General features: G+C 34.0%; 2 protein-coding genes and 1 pseudogene across 2 annotated transcripts in view; 1 reads left to right on the plus strand and 2 right to left on the minus strand.

Annotated features, from left to right (window-relative positions):
* Positions 1-2,919, minus strand: part of LOC148955342 (uncharacterized) — a 74,679-nt gene extending 71,760 nt beyond the window's left edge. The window contains exon 1 of the mRNA XM_089101634.1: positions 2,820-2,919. Coding sequence (XP_088957760.1) covers positions 2,820-2,888 — 69 coding nt within the window. The 5' untranslated portion in view covers positions 2,889-2,919. The remainder of the gene's footprint in view (positions 1-2,819) is intronic.
* Positions 2,920-3,034: 115 nt separating this feature from the next.
* Positions 3,035-16,811, plus strand: LOC148955343 (protein FAM76A). The gene is made up of 6 exons (XM_089101645.1): positions 3,035-3,139; positions 9,929-9,993; positions 10,850-11,069; positions 12,998-13,116; positions 15,158-15,404; positions 16,339-16,811. Exons 1-6 carry the CDS (start codon positions 3,059-3,061, stop codon positions 16,546-16,548), a joined length of 942 nt encoding a protein of 313 aa, XP_088957771.1. The 5' UTR covers positions 3,035-3,058; the 3' UTR covers positions 16,549-16,811.
* Positions 16,812-18,711: 1,900 nt separating this feature from the next.
* On the minus strand, positions 18,712-19,803 carry LOC148955344 (uncharacterized; annotated as a pseudogene).
* Positions 19,804-21,029: the final 1,226 nt, after the last annotated feature.

The raw sequence follows: 21,029 nt of genomic DNA on the forward strand, positions 1-21,029 counted from the left end.
TGAGCCCTTAAAAGTGGTTGTAAAGCGCTATTGTAAAGTGGTTAAAAACATATCACCTGGTTATAAATAAGTTGTTCAAGAGTAATATATTCCAAAAATACTTATTTATAACAATTCAAACCTCATTTAATAGGCGAAATTCAAACAATTTTCCTACTGTTTCAAGTTTTTCAAATGCTGTCAACAAAATAGTGCTGAATTTTGCAATTTGAAACTTTGCCATCAACAATTCAGGGTATATTCCAATTCAGGGTATATTTTTGCACATTCGGGGGGTGGGGGTGTAAAGTTCAGGGTAAATTTGCAGTGGGCCATATAATTTAGCTAGGATAAAAGAGAAAACATCATTTGATGCTTTTTTAGGCTCTTTGATAATTCATATAAAATACCTTTTGATCCCTCTTTAAGGGCTCGAGATGCAATTTGTAACATAAGTGATTATTGTATTATAAAAGAGTATAAAAAAAGGCATCAAATGATATTTTCACTTTCATCCTAGTTAAATTGTTGTGCCACCTGCAAATTTACTTCAGATTATATATTTGCACATGAGGGGTGGTAAAGTATAGTGGAGCTATAGTTGAAATGCATTAGCTGCGTTCATTTTTGTTGTTCTATGGAAATCCAATCCTTGGTTTTACAAACAAGCTGTTCATTTTTGCCATTTGGTTTTATTTTGTGCTTATCAGCCATTCTTTGAAATGCTGTTCATTGTTCTTAGAATGACAAACTGAGCCTCATACCCCATTTCACTACTTTAGTTTTATTTTTGAGCACCATAATTTAAAATCCAAAACAATGCAAAAAGAACTACCAGCCAGTAAACTGATTTGTTTAACTTAGTAGATTTCATGGTTAGGGCATTTCATCTAAAAATGTTAGGAATTTGTTTTGAAGGTGTGTCAGAGGGTTAATATCTTCTAATAAGTTTATGGAAGCAGTTTTGGCATCAAGTGCTTTCCAAACTTACCCAAAAAATTTCTTAGGTGTACTTTAGAAAATCTTAAGAGGAATTCTTCCATATCATAAATTACAATTACTTTCCAAACATATGGGAGGTAACCACTGGCACTCCTATGCCTAACCCTTCCCCTCTCCAAAAAAATATTTGCAATACTTTATTCAAAAACTTATACAGAAAAATATTTTATTCCAAAACATACTATGCATACTAAAACATACTGCTCTACTTTACCCAACCCTCCTAATGTTCAAATCTATACCTGAAATTTGACATTTCCCACTTTTTCTGTCAATCTGTCTCTCTTTTTTTAACCCATGTACCTGAAAATTCAATCTACTGTGAAAAAACAAGAACTAGAAAAACAGTGACAGGCAGCAGAATGCATTTGAAATATAATTTTGGCAATATATTTTCACATTAGGGGGTTGTAGTGAAGTATGGGAAAGCTGCATGATTTGCACCTGGATATTTAGGCTAAATAGATAGTCATTTGTACCTGATGCTATCCCTAATGTTTTTAATTATATAGGGGGGAAAAATCCAAAGAAAGTCTCCCTTGAGAATAAAGAGCACAAAAGTGTGGTTGAATCTGTCAAAGCTTGAAGATTTATCTTTTCTGTCTGTTTTATGAAAACAGATTTATAATTGAAGCTTTGTTCTTTTTTATCTTAAGTGTGCCGTACATTTATGACCTTATATTTGATGGGTGAAAAATGGTACTTTTTTACCCATCATTTGTCTGGCTTATTTTCTACAAGTGTTTTTTTTTACAAATGACTCATTTATATCAGAGGTTCATTTACAAGTTGATGACCTATTTTAGAATCCCTATTCTTGAAATTACATTTGAATTTGTTGAAGCTAGGAGGTATAGACCTCCTGTCTGTTTAAAGAAAATGGATACACTTAAGTAGGTTTTATTGCATTAACACCCTAGGGCCATGAAAATTTTAATTATTTTACATTACAGAAACAAAGAAAAACAAGCAGCAAAACAGAAACAAAGAAAAACAAACTACAAAAGTCTTCATCTGTGCTCCATTGCCAAATTGAGCAATTGTCCTATGTTTTTAAATCTTGCAAAATATTCATTCCCTAAATATATTCACAAGCCATCTCCTATCAAACCTATACTTTCAATAAGCTTTATTTCTCAACTCACTCAATTATACACACACTTACATCACATGACCCACACTCACATTTATACTTTCACAGATCAGACTAAGGTAAGGACAAGCTTACTTCCAATTCAGTCTTATATTTAATAGGTTTAAAAGAAGGTTTCTATGGATAAGTCAGTACTTCAAATAAAAGTTCAAATAGGGATTATTTGCAACTGCTCTGCATATAATGAAGTAAGAATTGTTGTTTCTTATCCTTTTATATAGCCAAAAATAAGAGAGAAAGGCCTCATCTTTGAGGGTCAGTAATGGGGTTAAAATTGAATTTCTGAGTTGAGCAATTATCATATTTGGAAGGAGCATAGTAAGAAATATCCAGTAGTATGTTCACCTTACTTGTAGGTAGTAATATAAACTGGACCAAATTTACTGAGAATCTAATGGTAGGCCTAGCCTAAATCTTTTTTCCTAGCTTGTCTCAATTCTGTCTTGTTAGGCCTAGCCTAACCTAATCATTATTTTTATGCTAAAGAACTGAGGCACTAGATGAAAAATATTTGGTCACTGAGAAAGCTAGACACTAAGTTATCTTTGCTTTAAACAAAGTGGTTCTGCTGATCTGAATTTGTTTTTTCCACTAGGCCTATCAATTAGGCTTACAACAGGAGCTGACGAGTCAACTAGCCTAATAAGTCATCAACACATAAATTCATAAGACTTCAAGATAATACTTTTATAATTAGCTTTCCACTTAGATCAATAGATGGGTAGGACAATTTCTCTTCTCCATTCTGAGTCATTCTCGGTTATTTTTTTTTTGCACAATTCTTCGATTTCTTCTCGGTGACATAATTGTGGAATACAATTTGAGCTGAAGACATTCAGATAGAAATTCGGCTTGTCATTTCAAGACAATACTGCATCATTCCCATTTTCATCATCAGAATCGAAATTACAAAAACCTGGAGATATGGCTGGTCTGTTTGCTTGTTCTAGGTGTTTTACTAGGCATCCTTTTGAAGAGTTATCACCTGGACAGCAATTGTGCAAGGTTTGATAAATATGCTGCAGCTATAGGCTAGTCTTAGTTTGTTTCAATGACAGAGGCCCATCTTAAACCAGTTGCATTTCGAGGCAAGAGGGTAGCCACCCCTCCCCTCAGTATTTCTAACATTAAATTCCCTTTACTTTATCTTTTTACTCCCCTACGGTGTACCTTGCCCTCCAGATTATGGGGCCTACTGCCTTAAATTGCATGGAGTCCATTAAATTACCTTAATTTTGGAGCAAATTTAAAGATTTTCCATCTTTGTTGACCTAATGCTCTATAATGACTTCTGTAAGTTGTTTGATGTGGCTACTTGCTACATTTGGGCTGAGGTCTCAGCAGCTTCCCAGTTTTACAGGTAATCCTGCTGTAGCTGTTCTTTGTTGAGATTTTGCTTGAATGCACCTATCAAATCAACATCCACCATATCTTCAGAGAGTTGATTCCACAAGTTTGCTACTTGCAGGCTGAAGAAAAGGCAGTAAATTTGGTAAATATTTACCAAATCATATTATTGACCTATGAATAAATTGAATAAACCACTCAATACCTTTTTTCATGCTCTTTCCAAATATAATAGGCTACTCCTAGGCTAATCATTTTTGTCAGAAATGAATTTTACCCCCACCCCTGTATATACCAATTCAGGGCATATATTTGAACATTCGGGGTGGGGGTAAAGTTTAAACTTACCTCTCATTTACATCAGAACTAAAATTGGTAAATTTTTACCAAATCATATTATTGACTTACAAATAAAGTGAATATACCACTTGATGCCTTTTTTATGCTCTTTCCAAATATAATAATCTTTTTTTGTCAGAAATGAATTTTACCCCACCCTTATATAGGCTATAGCAATTCAGGGTATATATTTGCACATTAGGGGGGGGGGGTAGGGGCAAATTTTATTTATGATGTAAATAGGAGGTAAGTTTAAACTACCCCCACCCCCCTAATCTGCAAATATATACCCTGAATTGGTATATATAAAGGTGGGGTAAAATTCATTTCCAACAAAAAGGATTAGGCTATTATATTTGGAAAGAGCATAAAAAAGGCATTGTGGTATATTCACTTTATTTGTAAGTCAATGATACAATTTGGTAAAAATTTACCCCCCCCCCTCACCTAATGTGCAAATATATACCCTGAATTGGTATATATAGGGGTGGGGGTAAAATTCATTTCCAACAAAAATTAGTAGTATATTTGGAAAGAGCATAAAATAAGGCATCAAGTGGTATATTCACTTTATTTGTGAGTCAATAATATGATTTGGCAAATATTTACCATAAATTTTGGTAAATTTGCAGGTGGCACTATAATTTAGCTAGGATGAAAGAGAAAACATCATTTGATGCCTTTTTTATATTCTTTCATAATAAAATAATTGCTTCTGTTGCAAATTACTTCTTGTACCCTTAAAGGGGCCCTAAAGGACTATTATTTTTTTAACCACACAAAGAAGTTATCAACACTAGTTAAGTTATTGAAAAGTTGTTAAAAACATATCACTAGTTTATAAATAAGCTGTTCAAGAGTAATATGTTCCAAAAATACTTATTTATAACAATTCAAACCTCATTTATTAGGTAACTCAAATATAGACCATTTTCCTAACATTTCAAGTTTTTCAAATGCCATCAACAATAATAGTGCTGAATTTTGCAATTCAAAACTTTGCCATTAACAATTCAGGGTATATATTTGCTCATTAAGGGAGTGGGTGTGGGTAAATTTCATGGTAACTGCAATGGGCCATATAATTTAACTAGGATGAAAATGAAAACATCATTTGATACTTTTTTTAGGCTCTTTCATAATTCATATAAAATACCTTTGGTGCCTCTTTAAGGGCTCAAGATGCAATTTGCAACATAAGCGATTATTTTATTATGAAAGAACATAAAAAAAGGTGTCAAAAAAACATATCACTAGTTTATGAATAAGTTTTTCAAGAGTAATATATTCCAAAATACTTATTTATAACAATTCAAACCTCATTTATTAGGCAACTTGAATATAAACCATTTTCCTACTGTTTCAGGCTTTGAAATGGCATCAACAGAAATAGCACTGAATTTTATAATTCAAAATTTTGCTGTCAACAATTCAGGGTATATATTTGCACATTAGATTTGTTTGTCCTTAGGACTTCTAATGCTTTGATGGTTTCTGTCAATTTCCATTTACTGTCTGAATGCTATTTATAGTATCACTCTTGTCTGTGGGTAAGAAAAATATTGCCAAAGATGATTTATATTTACATCAAAGATACTTTCTTTGAATTTTTTGGTGTAAGCCTAGATAAGCCCCTTCACATAAGGAAACATGTAAAGAAAACAAGGTATTTGTTAAGAATTTGGCAAGTACATGATAATTGTATTGTAAAGATACCCAGTATTTCACACGAGACAATGTGTAAACAAAGGGTTTCCCACTCCAAGAACTATATTTAAACTTTAGTTTTTTATGGTTTTAGGGGGAATGAAAGATACCTAGGTTGAGCTAGGTTAGGTTATGTATTTAATATAGTCTAGGCTTTGCCCGCCCCCCCTCCCCCTAATGTACAAATATAAAGCCCAATTTTGTTCATAAACTATTATATTTTCAGCCTTTTTTTTTATTTCATTGACTTATGATATTATAACAGACCTGATTGATCAGGGCTTACCTGTGGATGTCTTATTTATTTATTAATCAGGAATGGAATAAGCCATAGGCTTGTCTCATATAGCTCAAATTACATACCATGATCAACACTTATAAACAATGAAAACAAAAACTATAAACTTCCTAATAAAACAAAAAAACAAAGATACCCTACAACAAATATACACTTCATGGTCCTAGGTACTGCCTTTCATAAAAAGAGGTCTCAACTAATGCTGTTTTGAAAGCCGCAACATCATTCACCAGAACTACTCGGTGGGGCAACGTGCTCCATGATTTTACTGAACGATTTACAAAGGAACTCTGTCCAACTTTCCTTGATACCCTTGGCTGGTACAATTTTAAAGAGTTCTGCCATGTAAATGGATAATGATCAAACTCAAAGAAATCTTCCCAAGACACATGGTCAATACCCTTTATGATGCAGAAAGTGTTTATGATGCAATAAGGTGGGTATTTCAGATAGGGGACAAATTTGGATACTCGTCTTTGTACCTTTTCAATCAACAATGAATCATATTTTCTAGTTGGATACCACACAGATGAGTAGTATTCAACAACAGAGCACACCATGGTCTTATACAATGTGGTAATATTTCTCAGGTTAAACCTTCTGAAAGCTCTTTTGACACAAAGTTTGCTTTATGCAGAACAGCTGATGCTTGCTTGTCAATCCTCAGCTGATCATCAAAAATAATACCAAGATCCCTAATAGAGTTAACAGGGCACATCACCAATGAAGTACTGGTATGCCACATCTTTTGTAAAGTAATGCATCACATGACATTTCTTCTGGTTAACAAACATAGAATTTAAATTACAGTATTCAAACAATGCTTCCAAATCTCCCTGTATAAGTGTCACATCAACCAGGGAGGTGACACCTCTGTACAGCTTTACATCGTCTGCAAAGATTTTAATGGGGCTGTGTCGAATTACCTGCGGTAAATCACTTATAAATAAACAGAAAAAAACTGGTACCAAGAAGTTACCCTGAGGGATCCCGCTTAGAACTCAACAACCCTTCAGATAGTGCCTCATCAACCTTCACTTTTTGTGTCTAACTAGTTAGGTAATCCTTAACCCAAGCCATGCTTCTACATCCAATCCCATACCTTTGACATTTTTCCACCAGCAAGGATATCAAAACCTTGCCAAATGCCTTGCAAAAATCAATATAAATACAATCAAACTTTAGGCCTGAATCAGCCATCTTTTGAAAATCATTGATTACTTCCGTTAACTGTATGTTACGCAATCGATTTTTTCGAAAACCATGCTGTGCCGTGCTCCACAATTTATTTTTTTCAAAATAATTTTGGATCCAATACACAATTACTTTTTCCATAATTCTCGAAAAAATTGATGTGTTTGAGATAGGGCGATAATTCGTAAAATCTGACCTTGGTCCACCCTTATGAAGGGGTTTCATGACTGCCTTCTTCCATGCAGCAGGGCACTTACCAGACTCCAAACAAAGTTTAAAAAGAAATGTGAGTGGAGCTGCTAAAGAAGAAGCCAGTTCTCGCATAATAGCATTTGAGACACCATCTATATCAGGGGCTTTATCAACAGAAAGCTTGTGCATAATTTTTTGGACAAGCTCAGGCACTACATCAGAGTCATTATATTGTGACTCATTCTGTAACACAGAAGCTTCTGGTGCCAGTGATAAATTAGATATCTTATGGGTAGCAGGATTGAAAAGGAAACAGATGAAAAGGTTTCATTAAAAATAGCTGCTTATCATCATCAACAGTTTCACCAGTGACTGCATTGAAGACTGTGGACAAAGGCGACTGCTCTTTTTTGCCCCTGTTCACATACTTCCAATACCTTTTTGAAGAACTTTGCATGCAACTAATTATCAACGATTCCACTGACTCAGTGTGTGACTACAGGATCATCGTTGCCCTATGTTTCACCCTCTTGTAGGCATGCCAAGATTCATCGTTCCCAGCTGGTAAATAAGCTCTCCAGTGTCTATTTTTCGTAGATATTGCTTCAAGGACAAAATTTGGCAGAATATTACGTTTTTCAGACCCTCTCTAAAAGTATACCTTGGAATAAACTTCTCACATCCTTCTACTACTACTTCATGGATAAACTCAAAAGCTATATCTACATCTACAGAACTATGCTGAAGCTCACTAACAATATCAACATAGTGTAAACAATCTCTAAATTTGTCATAACTACCTCTAGAATAATCATATAACAATTTTGACTTAGGATTTAATGGAATGCTCACATTAACACAGAAAGACAATACCACTTGATCACTTTTACCTAGAGGAGGCAGAAATTCTAAATTATCTAGGTCACCTTGCAAAATTATTGCTATGACCTTGCAAAAGCATTTGACAAATTTCCACATCCACACTTGAATAAAAAACTTATCTTGTGTGGAATTAATGCAGACCTTGTGGGCTGAATCTCAGCTTTCCCTACAGATAAAACACAGAGAGCAAGGCTTTTTACTAATGAAGGAGATTTAATACTCTTTGAGAGATGTGGTGTCACCAGTGATGTCCTGCAGGGTAGTGTCTTAGGACCTATCCTACTCAATATCTATTTAAATGATATTTTTCAATTAAATACAAATAATCTAACTCTCTATGCAGACGACTCAAAATTATTTGATGCAGTAAACTATGAGTCAGTAAAATCAGATTTCGACGATATTCAAAACTGGCAAGCAGTATGGCACATAAGTTTTAATATTGACAAATGTGGTGTTATTCATTTTGGCAAGTCCAATCAAGAGTTTAAGTAGGCTATATTATAGTCAAGCCAGCTATAAACAATACCCAAGAACTGCAAAGTGTGGATGAAGAAAGGGATCTTGGAATCATTGTTGACAACCAGTATAAATTCCATTTTGACTGGAAAAAGACTGTGTTTCATGCAAACCCTGTCCTAGCACTCTTAAAACAACTATATCCTGTAGGTCTCCCTATGTTTTTGTGAGGCTGTATAAGGCCCTTGTCAGACCAGTACTTGATTTTGGAATGTACATAGTATCACCAGTTGCATCAGATATTAAGTCTACATGCAAACTACTTATATCAAATTTCTCTGAGAAAGTTTGTAAGGGGTATGGTATGCTGGTATGGTGTAAATTTATATGCAATCGCCTTGTCTTACCAAGACTCTATTGGGCATTTGTAATGCCACATGTTCTTGTGGTTTTCCCTTTCTGGACAATTATATCTGATAAGGATAAACGCACAATCTGTTCAACATTTTTCAAGTATGGAAAATATCTACTGAATCTTCCCCCGTGGATGAAAAACTCGTCAGTTTCAGAAAATTATAAAATAGCAGACTCCTTTGAAGTGGTTAAAGACCAAATTAGCCGCTTCAAGTGCACATTAGATCTGTACCACACTTAGTACTGCACCATAGTACCTCACTAGTGGTACTCTAAGTTTATTGTACAGTGTTGTTAGAAGTCTTCCTTTTCTTCTGTTTATGTGTGTGTGTATTTTTTTTTCCTTATTTATTTCTTTCTACTCCATCTTTGTAATTGTTTACTTGATGATGGGCAATAAAAACTGTTCATTCATTCATATGCATACTTTGGACAAAGAATTGTAAAATCAGACTATAAAAAGTATCTTAACAAATCACTCTTCTTTAATATAGGAAAGGAAAGGGGGCATTTCCCCCCTAGAGTTATCTCCTGCACCCCTGACAAATTTTGAAAAATAATTTTTCTAGGCTGTTTCCATTGAAAGATCTCCTCCTAGATTTTGAAAAATATATTTTGTCCCTCCTCTCCCATGCTAGATTTTTGTGAATTAACACTGCTTTGATGTAATATTTTCTTCCTCTTTAAAGTAGTTAACTGTGTGTAAATTACAACACACTTTTAATTCCAGTACCAGTAAACTATCTGGATAATGGAAAAAAATAAATTTATTCAAACAGTATGAAATACTGTCCTTTATTGCTCTGAATTGCTTTTCACTCTCCATTCTTTACCTTGGTGTTCCAATTAAGTTAGATTAGTTTAAGGTCTGAAGTTGAACCATGGAGTCCAGCCTTACAGACATTCTTGTTACAAGATTTTGCTTTTATATTATTCTTCTTATTATGAATCTTTCTTTCTAGGATTGTAGAGGATCATTTCCAGTTGTCAAATGCACTTTTTGTAGGTCTGAATTTCAACAGGAAAGGTAAGAACTCAGTATTCAAAGTAAAAGGATAGCCATATAAGAGTTTAAATTTCTTTTGTTCATATTAATGTTTTATGTTTATATTTTCATGCATTTTTGTTCAGTCATCTTGATTTGATTATTGTGATCATAAAAATTAAAAAAGAATATGTTGGAAATTAAGAAATTTTTTGAGATTTAGAGCTATAATTAACAGAGATCAAAATTTCTATGTTTCCACCATGGTCCTTTTGTATGTGAGTTTACAAATTTATGCTTCAGTCAGGTAGACATTTATAACTTTTTTTTTTTGTTTTGGACTAAGCCTGTACCCAGGATTTCAATTTCTTTTTTTTTGCGTGGGGGGGGGGCAGGTATGAAGAATCTTAATAACCTTTATGCAATCAGACAGTATAGGTGTACATAAGTCTAAGCATTAGGGAGGCTGGTGGGAGTATCTTGGGATTATTTTCTTGGGGGATCAAAATGATAAAAAGTACATTTTACAGCTAGAAATTTTAATATCCCCACTCCTGTGTGTTGGCATGTTCAACAAGTATAAACATAACCCTCTGCCCACAAGAAAAAGGTCCAGATTCAACACTCCCTCTTGCATATTTCTGAAAACTCCATTAAAATATTTAAAATTTATGCTCTAAGAACACATGATTATTTCAGAAGCATCAGGTGCCCAGAGGCCAAGGTTTTCTAGTTATAATGTTTAACCACCTAACATTAGTCTTTGATTAAATGTAGTCTGCTTATACAGAGTGAAAGAATGTAGTGTAAATATATTAAGATATTGCTCAAATATGTAAGTTAAAAAAAAAATATTTTCAGTTATAAGTTTATTGTTGTTGTTTTTTTTTTTTTTTAGCAAAGCTAATACAAGTACAATTTGCAAGAAGTGTGAAGCAAATGTAAAGCAGTATGGGAAGCCTACTGCATGTGAATATTGCAACTTAATTGCTGCGTTTGTAGGAAACAAGTGTTTAAAATGTCATAATTCAGAGAAAAAATATGGCCTTCCAGTTAATTGTGATCAATGCAAGCAAAAGTGTGCTTTTGATAGGAAAGATGAAGAAGTTAAAAGGAAGGTATGTAAAGTTTTAAGTTGGGTCTTCTGATTAGGTTAGGTAGCATTAATTTGAATTACAGGTTGTTGTTGTGGACTTACTTAGGCCTAAAACTGTAAAAGAAATAAAAAAAGAAAAATCAAGTAAGAAAATTGCCTAAATATTCTCTCCAAAAACAATTGATTCATGTTGTATTCCTACATAAGCATTGCCACTCTTCTTGTTTTCAGTTCAATTTTTTGGTTTTGAATCATCCACATGTGTGGGTCTACTGTATAATAAGTTTGCACTTTTTTAGTTGGGTCCCAAGAAAGGTTGTAAAATGTTATGAAGAGCTTCCCAGTTTATTTCAGTAAGTGCAGTTTTTGTATTGCGGAAATGTGCTATTCTGATTTCCAAATATTGTTAGTGGTTTCCCTCTTCTTGTTGCTTGGAATTGCTTACTAAAAAATTTTATCCATAATTTTGTTTGCTTTTCATATGTTGTATATGATTCTTTTCTTCATAGTGTACATGAATTGTTGTATCCTTCATGAACTTTTCCATTTCTACTGTGAAAAGAAAAAAAGCTTCATGAAAAAAAAGGAAATTCATAAAGACAATTTGCTAAGACCTCTTGGAATGGGATTGGTTGATAAGTAGAAGAAATAAAAATTATGCATTAACTTTGTTTTATTTTCTTTTGTTTTCATAGTTTCGTTTGTTTAAAAAATACTGTTGTTTTAAGCTGTATCATCAATATTACCTTAAATTACCTTAAATTACACATACTAGCAACAGGACGAATCCAGTGTCCACCAGCTTTAGTGATGATAGTTGATCATCATTTGTGGTGTCCCAAATGGTGCACCACAGTTTGTTGAGACACTTCCTGTCCACTGATGACTTGAACGCATCCACGCTGGTAGAGGTTACTGTTTTTCACTAAGGGAGTTCCACAAGCTGACAACTCTATTTGAGAAGAACTTATTCCTTAGTCTGGTGTTGGCTCGTTTCCGGAAAAGCTTTTGAGAATGACCACGAGTTCTGTTTGAATTGTCCGGTTGGAAAAGGCCAGGAATGGTATCCTCAGCATTTAGGAGCTTGTATGCTGTTATCACATCGCCTCGTTTGCGACGATATGCTAGAGATGGTATTCTAAGCTTACAGAGACGGGATGGATAAGGGACATCATAGAGGTCTCTAATACATTTCGTTGCCCTCCTCTGGACTGATTCTAGAGCTATCAAAAAAGTTTGGACAGTAAGATCTTTGGGAAATACAAAAAAGAATAAACATTAAAAAAATCAACTTAAATATTTGTTATTCATGAAATTGCAACCAGAGAATTTGCTACAAATCCCAGTAACTAGCAAACAACTTCAGTTGTATTATGAAATTTTGGTATATGTGCCATCTGTTTAACAAAATGAGCTATTTGTTTACATTAATCAGGCTTCTTGTTGCATGGCCAACGACTTGGATGAGCTACCTTAATCTTTGCCATTATCTGTATTTGCATACATTTCATGATAATAATAATTGTTCATTTTGCTTAGGTAATGAGGCGAAAATTGATTCTTAAAACATGTGTAGACATTATTAAAAAAAAAAATGACTAGGGACCATTTAAAAATCATGTTAATGAATATAGGATAAAAGCTGATTAACGTGTAATTAATGGCTGATTATTAGTAAAACTATTCATAAGGTCTTTGTGAAGCTAGGTTTGTTGTTGGAAGCTAAACAATAAATGAAACACGTTATTGGATGTCAATGTTCGGCCTACTCTCATTAAGTGCTATAATTTTGCCTATCCACACACTTCTTTGATTTTACTTTGATGCTTGGAAGATTTCTTTTTTTGTCACCATAATGCCTGAGTAAAAAATATTATTGTTTTCATTTGTAGTTTTTTAAGGGAAATCATCTGCAATATAAGTCACTGAAGAAAATTTTAATGCTTTCAGTTTGATGGCAAGCTTCTTTGTTGGGAATGTACTACTTCATACAAGAAAAGCAAAAGCAAGCAAGCAGATACAACCAAGCATGTGGCCAAATTGAAAGAAAAGTCCCAACATCATCAAAAGTAAGGTTATTGTTATCATTTTTTAAGACTGGGATTTGATTCTAGAAATAAAATTGGTTATGACTCTGGGTGGTGCAGTTAAACAACTATAAAACAAAGAGAATAGAGGCGGGACACAATAAACAAGGAGAAAATTTTGCCTGCAAGTCCATTTTAGCATGTATGGCAAGCTTGGGATTTCTTCAGAACTAATCTAGTAGGAAGGTTGTAAAAAATTTCTGAAGATCTGGAAGATACAGCCAGACGGCATAATAGTGAAATATTGCATTGGCAAGTTATAAAATTAAATAGTCAGTCTGGACTTGTCCCAGTTAAAGATTGGAATGGTGCCATAATTAATGATAAGGGAAAAGTTAAAGAGCGGTAGGCAGGATATTTTGAAAGTGTATTAGACCATGATAAAGTTACAGGAAATGATATAGAGAGAAAAATGAAAAAGTTTGTGGCACTTGGAAATGAAGGAAGATTTATTTTGCGAGGCAGAATTAAAGAAAGTACTAAAAGGATTTAAAAATAAGGCTCCAGGTGGTGATAGTTTGGTAAATGAGATTTTGAAATATGGTGGCTGTGAAGTTAGAGATAAATGACGGAAGATTATGAATACCATATTTTTGAAAAAGGGGAAGTATATAGTAAATTTAGGAAAACATTAGTTAAACCCCTCTATAATAAAGATGAAAAGAGTGAAGCTGGTAATTGCAGAGGTTTTAGCTCAGTGTCTGTAGGAAATAAATTACTTAGTGTGATGATACTTTTTAGACATAGAGATGCTATAGAGAAAGTTTGTTTTAGGAAGGGAAGAGGTTGTGCTCTTAGATGAATAATTGAAAAGTGTATGAATGATTAGACCCCTTTAATCATCAGTTTTATAGACTATGAGCTAGTGTTTGATTCAGCCAATAGAAGAGCTTTAGAAAAGGTCCTATCCCTGTATGGTATACCAGGTAAATACATTAAAGGGATTAGAGCTATATACGAGAATAACATTAGTGCAGGTAAGGTAGCAAGTTTGGCTAGTAGCTGATTGTATATTGAATCAGGAGCTAAGCAGGGTTGCGTTTTATCCCCATTATTGTGGATCATTTGGGTAGTCTCCTTAGTCCTAAGAAGCACAGTAAAGGCTATGGGAGGGCATTGAATCAAATGGGAAAATAAAACTCACCTAGACATAGATTATGTAGATGATTTGAATGTCCTAGATGAAAAGCTGTACAGAAAATGTGGCTCTATCCCACTTTCCATGGCTATAATGAGAAAAAAATTGAGATGGCTAGGACGCGTTTTGTGGATGAAGGATGACAGATTGTCCTTTTTGGTCAACCATCTAGTGCCAAATGAAAAGTAGGTTGTCCTCGAATGGGATGGGAGGAGGTCGTAAGGAAGGATTATTGGAACTTTTTGGGAGACTGAAAAGAGAAGGACTTTGAATAGGTTGGGATGCAGGAGGAGTGTCCGCAGGTGTGTTGGCTTCTGGTGGCTTGGGGTTGCAGTGAGTTTTTAGTAGTTTTAATTTTATATAAATATACATAGATAGATATAAATCAGACTGGGTTTCATTTTCTTTAATATTTCAAAACTTTCATTTTTTAACATATCTTTGCTTTTGTCTAGTGTATGATTATTTCGGATATATTTGGCTTTTTGATGATTGTAAAATAGTAAATAGTGATCTTTTACGGGCGCCTCTACCCTCTTAATTATAAGTTTTATGAGATAAAATGAGAAATACAATTTTTAAAATTATATCCTTTAATAATTTTATTTGTTTTTTTCTGTTAAATTTTATAAAATAACAAATTGTAAACTATGGTTAATTGATTGCTATTCCAGTTCCAAAAATGTGTAGCATGTTCTGTTTTTACATCTTCATTTCATTTAAACGGTCAGATATCTTGAAGTTTAATTTTTCTTGAAATAGCATAATGCTGTTTTTTTTTGTTTTTTTTTTTTTTCTCATCAAGTGGTTGCTAATTCTTGTTTTTATTTAATACAAAAAGATAGTATGTTCTTTTGAATTGATTTGTATTGTATTCCTTAATAGGAAGCCAAAAGAGAGTGGTCACAATAAACGACCGAACAGGCCCGACGTCACCAAAATGATTTTAGAGGAGCCATCACCACAGCCTCCGCCATCCAAGATACAACGTTTGTCAACGATAACAAGGGATCCTCTAGACATTCACTCTTCAGAGCATGTAATAGCCATAACTGATTTGAAAGAGCAGATAAATAGTCTGCAAAAACAACTGAGTCAAAAAGACCAGCAACTTTTGGCAAAAGAGAAACAGGTACATTTTCTGAATGTTTGTAATTGATGAAACTTCACATAGGAAACCTGGCCTTTGTCCTGTGAAAAAAATAGGGTTAAATTTTGCGTTTTTTCTTAAATGGATATTATTTATAGCCTCATGCCTACTCGTTTTTGTATATTATTCTAAATAGTAATGAATATTTTGACTCAGTGGAATTCTCCTCCTTTTCTTAGTAACCCCCCAACTTATGTTCTTTCATTACCCTAATCTGAAATTTGGTGTTTTTTACTGTTTTATTCATTTCTCTTTGCTGCAAATATTTCTGATCGAATTTTTTTTTTTTTTTTTTTCCGATTCGTCTTTCGTCCCATTTATTTAGGATGGCTGGGACCGAATGAGAAACACAATTTTTAAAATTAGGTCCTTAAATAATTTTATTTCTTTTTCTGTTAAATTTGATAAAATTACAAATTGTAAACTTTGATTAATTGATAGCTGATCTGTTTCTACATCTTCATTTCATTTAAGCGGTCAGAGCTTGTTAAACTTAAAATCATCATTATCCCGATGTTTGTAACAAATATAATTGATATATTTTTTTTTCAATGTTTATCTTGTATTTTGTATTGTAAACAGGTGATTCTTTTTATTATAACAAGCGAAGATGCTTTTCTAATTTCCGTCATTTAGTGCTTGCTTTTGCAATCTGCCTTCTTCTATTAACTGACGAAACAAATATTAAACATAATTACCTGGATGTGTGAATTATACACAACAAGGGAATAACAGAAAGACAGGACATCCCAGACGAATTTGGCTAGTTTGAAATCTGTGATCATATGTCACTGATGAAATCTAAGACCATATTGGGTTTGTAGTATTAGTAGCGTTATTCGTTTTTATTTTTACGTAGATAGTAAGTAAACTAGCTTAACTGACATGTATTTAATTTTTTTTAACAATTGAATAGATGACGGAATTGAAGGCAGCGCAATTTCAATTGGAATTAGACCTGAGGAATAGAATGAAAACTGTGCAGCGGGAGCATGAACTCAAAGTCGAAACCATGCAACAGAAAATTAGAAATCTTCAAAAAGAAGTCAACACACTTTCAAAGAAGGCTAAACTAGTAGGAGCCACTAAAGAAAATGGTTCTGGAACCGAAAGTCCTGCTCCTTGAAAATACAGATCCTAGCGTTATTATGTGAACTATTTTCTGTGTTAGTTATAAATTCTAAGTGGTGATAGTGTCATTCGTAATTTGGATGCAAATCCTCGTGCGTCAATCTAGTTGCTAGTTTTGGGCATTTTGCTTACATTAAAAAAATATGGGATATGATCTGTTAGAAAGAGACCTACAGAAGGTCTTGCATTTTCAAAGATAAAAGTTGATAACGTTTTTTATATTTATGTAGTAAATATTATAGCTTTTTTCTTTATTTATCTAAGGTTTGTGAAATATTCGGTATATCCTTAGAATCGAATAAGGTCAGATCCCTTGTATCCTTTCTAGCATTAAGCGTGCTTCTTCTGTAACCATACATTATAAAATGAAAATGTGACAACATGATAGCAAGGGCAACTCAGTGTTCTGCAAATAAATAATCATTTTATGTCGGGTTCTATTAGCTTCTTGTGGCGTGTGCGGCCACAACTGCATTCGCAGTATGTCTTGATATCTGACTTGATGTTCTGTTGAATTAATTTTACTCCGGAATTGAGAATTAGTAACTCTAGTACGTGGCTGCCACTGCACTACATGTTGGATGCCGACTATAGTCGATCTTCATGTACTCCCCCCCCCCCCCCTATGAATAGACATTGATAAAACAAAATGAAGGAGAATTAATTAAATGTTAAATCAACTTATGCGGCCTCAATATGTTTTTCAAGTATCATGTTGTTAATAATTTTTGATATGTTTATTGCATGGCTGATCGTGTCAAAACTCCTATATGAAACTTATATAATTATATAAAAGTGCAGTTTATATAATTTTGGATGAACCAGAAGGTTGGTGGAGACTGTTAAAATAAAATTCATCTGATGTAAATGATGCTATTTCTTTAGCCTCTTTTTTTAGAATCAGATGTTTTATGCCCTTAACTGTCAAATCAGTAATCTTATTACAATAGGTTACTCACGTGTCTTAATCTTTCTTTTTTCCCTTTTTAGTGCATTGTCAGTATATGTACTGTACAATAAATTTTATATTTTAATGGAATCTCCATCTTTTGCATTTTATCCAGCTTTGGAGAATAGAGCATAGCAGGATTTGCGTTATATACTGCATTTAAGTTATGGCATTGTTTGGCATCTGGTCCTTTAGATACTAGCACTTTGCATAAAAAGAGACGTGCTAATATTCTTAGTTGATCTGGTGCTATGAGTATGTTCTGAAGATAACATAGTCCAAGACCGGAATCATCTCGGATATTTTGTATCCAGTGGGTATCCCATTAAATAGCTGGAATCTATCATAGATAGAAGAATAATAGAGTCTGAAAAAGATACATTATCGCTACATTGTGCAGCTGGCTATTCCTTTTAGTCAGGGAGTCACTCGATGGAAATGTGACTAGTAGGTGATCAGTGAGCAGCAGAAGGTTTGACGACTGAAAACGGGGCAATCGATAGCGCTGATTATGAATATAAGCGTTATATACTCGAGCGGTGGGTGCTAGGCTTCGAAATTCGAAAAAATCACGTTTTTTTCCTCTTAAATAATACGTTTTGCAAAAAGTTCCAACAATGATCACTCATAATTACGAGTGCTACGCAATGCTGATTACCTTGAAACTTGCAATTTTGTTCTTTTCATTTATAGAAAAAAAATGATATTCCATTATTTGCCTTGTAACAGAAAGTTAATCTCTGACCACTTCTAATAGCAGCTGCTAGATATTTCGTGTAATCTACTTATTAACAAACATATTTTGAAAAGATACTAACTCAGTATACGACATTTGTCCACCTAAATCTGAATTATAGATAAAAGAAACTTCAAAAATTATAGAACTAGAAATATTAATTATAGAGCATTAAAGAAGCATTCAAACATTTCTCACCACAGCCACATGTAAATCACATGGTCTATGTCCTGCACATGAGCAATGTTTTGTTCAGCACTTGCACGAGCAGTATTCAGGGGCCACACCATCTGAGAATGCTTTAAGGGTGGACACAACTGGCCTAACCTCACCATCCTAGAAAGTCCAGCCAAACTGTAAGGGATTTAGAAGCTGAGTCTTTGGTCAATTCGCTTGTAAAAAAAAATGTCTAACTGAAGGTAAGCACGCTTAGCATGGCACTCAAAAGCATCGGCAAATGAAATCAAGGGCAATCAAGGAAATGAAACCAAAGAGAAAACAAGGTTGTCTAATGCAAAATGTGCAAACTGGTCTTTCTTGAATCCATTTGAAATGTAGACTCCAGCTTGGTTTATTGTCTCTTCAATGGAAACAGTTTCGCTGGTCAGTATCCGCTGCCAGGCTGTAAAGCTTACTGCATAGCCCAGCGTGTTTAGAAGAAGAAGGAAAGCTTTGCTTCTTGTCTTGTAGTGCAAATGGACAGAAAGTGACATAGGTTTGGGAGTTGCAAGCCCCTGGGACTAAAAACAATATCTTGGGTTAAACTTAGAGCCTTCTCTATTGTATATTCATATAGACTGTACTTAGTATCATTCTCTTCAGGGGGATCTGACAGGTCACTGACCAAAAATGCAATCATGTTATAAAGCAAAGATGGGACTAGATTATCTGCTGTATCTTAAGTCAAATCCATGCTACCTTTGCTTTTTCTGAATATCTTCACTCTTTCTACTAATTGAGTCTTGGCTTCAGTCATTAAATAAAAGAAGCTTTTTCTTTCCTTCGTCTCAAATGCACCACTTAGTCCACTAGGACCAGAACTTGTTGACCCTGAAGACCGCAAAAACTTTGGTGGAAATCTGTATTAATTTTTTTTGCATGTCAATATACAAACTGCCACCAAGTTTGTCATGACTTGATGTCACCAATTCAGGGGATTGTCCAAGTACGTCAGGGTCACATTCGAATCTGAGCAGTCACTATCAGCATCATCTGAATATATTGGAATAGCACTGCATTCAAATTCTCTAATCATTGCCTTCGTTTGTGCAGCCATAAGACCAGGAGAAACTATTCCTTTGAGATAATAAAATGTGCCTTTTTGAGAGTCAACAAACTTAATAAGCTGGTTTCCTAAACGTTTGTCTAAATTTCTCTTAAGCCAAAGCACTATTTTTCTGCCAAACAAGTCCATTTTTGATCAAAATCCTTCTGAGCTTTTCTTTCAAATCTGAAATGTGGTATATTCTTCCTTCCTTGAACTTGGTCTCAATACCCTCTAGGAACTGGTTGATTACGGTTTTGTTCAGATCAGGCAAATTATCACATTTTGGCTTTGTAGCCATAAATTTAGCAATGCACTTTTTGTGGTTTTTTGCCTCAGCTGCCATTAGATCAATCCCTTTAACTCTGCTGAATACTTCTGGCAGTGTGCTCCAAAGGAGATTTGCTTTCAACACAATAGCTTTACTGCAGAAAAAGGTTTCTGCATTGATAAGCGGATGCTTTTATATTACTCCCTGATTTAGAGAAAAGCAAGCAATAAGTTTTGTATGAGAAGGAAACAACTGTAGCCTCTAAACGAGAATTTTTTTGGTAGTGTTGACATTTCCAGAGCTTATAGATTGCTCTGAAACAGAAGATTCTTTGCCGAGGGAATACATAAGCTGACAGTGACAGATGCTATGCCATTTTGGATTTTTCAACAGAAAGCTCTCTTTTGATGCTTCAGTCTGCAATCTTCTGTATTTGGTATCACCAGTTGCTTCCAGTGTTTCAAGTAGCTTAGAGCTCTTAATGAATGATAGATTCTCTTTTCTCTCATATTGGCAAAGAAAGCACAAAGAAAAATCTGTTTTCCTGATTTTTTGTGGACTTTCAAGAAATACAACCTTTCTCTGTAGTTTATTCATCTGAAAGATCAATCGATGAGGAACATGATTATCTTACGTAGTCATTGTTATATCAGAGCAAACAGTGCTAGGGAAAACAATTTGTTTGCAATTTAAGAAACCCTCCCAACATCCAAGAAAATTTTTTAACAATGAATTAAAAAAAAATCATGATGTGATACCCACTGTGAAGTCACATACATAATAATAATAATAATATATTGAAAACCCATCGCATACAATAAATGTAGAAAGACAGAGCATATAGAATAATACGAGAAGAGGACACAGAAAGAAAACATACTCAAAAATAACAACAAAAACAACAACTTCTTCAAAAATAAAAGCAAAAACAATAGTTCAGTTCAGTTTTCAGTTCAATATGGGTTTTAATTCAAAAAAATATATATATAAATACCCTTAACTTAGTTCCTTGTGCATTGATGCACGTTTGGGCCCGTAATAATTGCACACTCTAAATACAGCGTGGCCTCCTGTCCTATCCAATTTCCACCCCGAACCGACATCAAATGACAATAAATTTAACACAACTTCTCCTCTGCTCACACCCCTTGAAGTATCAAACTAAAATATGATAATTAATAGTAATATCGAAAAATTCTAAACATAATAATAATAAAATAAATCTAGTAAAAAAATATTTAATCTTTTAGATATTT

This window comes from Artemia sp. Qi Xiang Cuo, chromosome 2 (genome assembly GCF_049724085.1).
Source record: "Artemia sp. Qi Xiang Cuo chromosome 2, ASM4972408v1, whole genome shotgun sequence".
Taxonomy (NCBI): Eukaryota; Metazoa; Arthropoda; class Branchiopoda; order Anostraca; family Artemiidae; genus Artemia; species Artemia sp. Qi Xiang Cuo.

What these genes read in the sequence shown, in the direction of transcription:
- LOC148955343 (XM_089101645.1), top strand. Translation starts at nt 3,059, where the DNA reads ATGGCTGGTCTGTTTGCTTGTTCTAGGTGTTTTACTAGGCATCCTTTT. An exon ending in TCTGAATTTCAACAGGAAAG is followed by an intron (nt 9,994 to 10,849) that starts GTAAGAACTCAG and finishes TTTTTTTTTTAG; the next exon opens with CAAAGCTAATACAAGTACAA. An exon ending in AAGTCCCAACATCATCAAAA is followed by an intron (nt 13,117 to 15,157) that starts GTAAGGTTATTG and finishes ATTCCTTAATAG; the next exon opens with GAAGCCAAAAGAGAGTGGTC.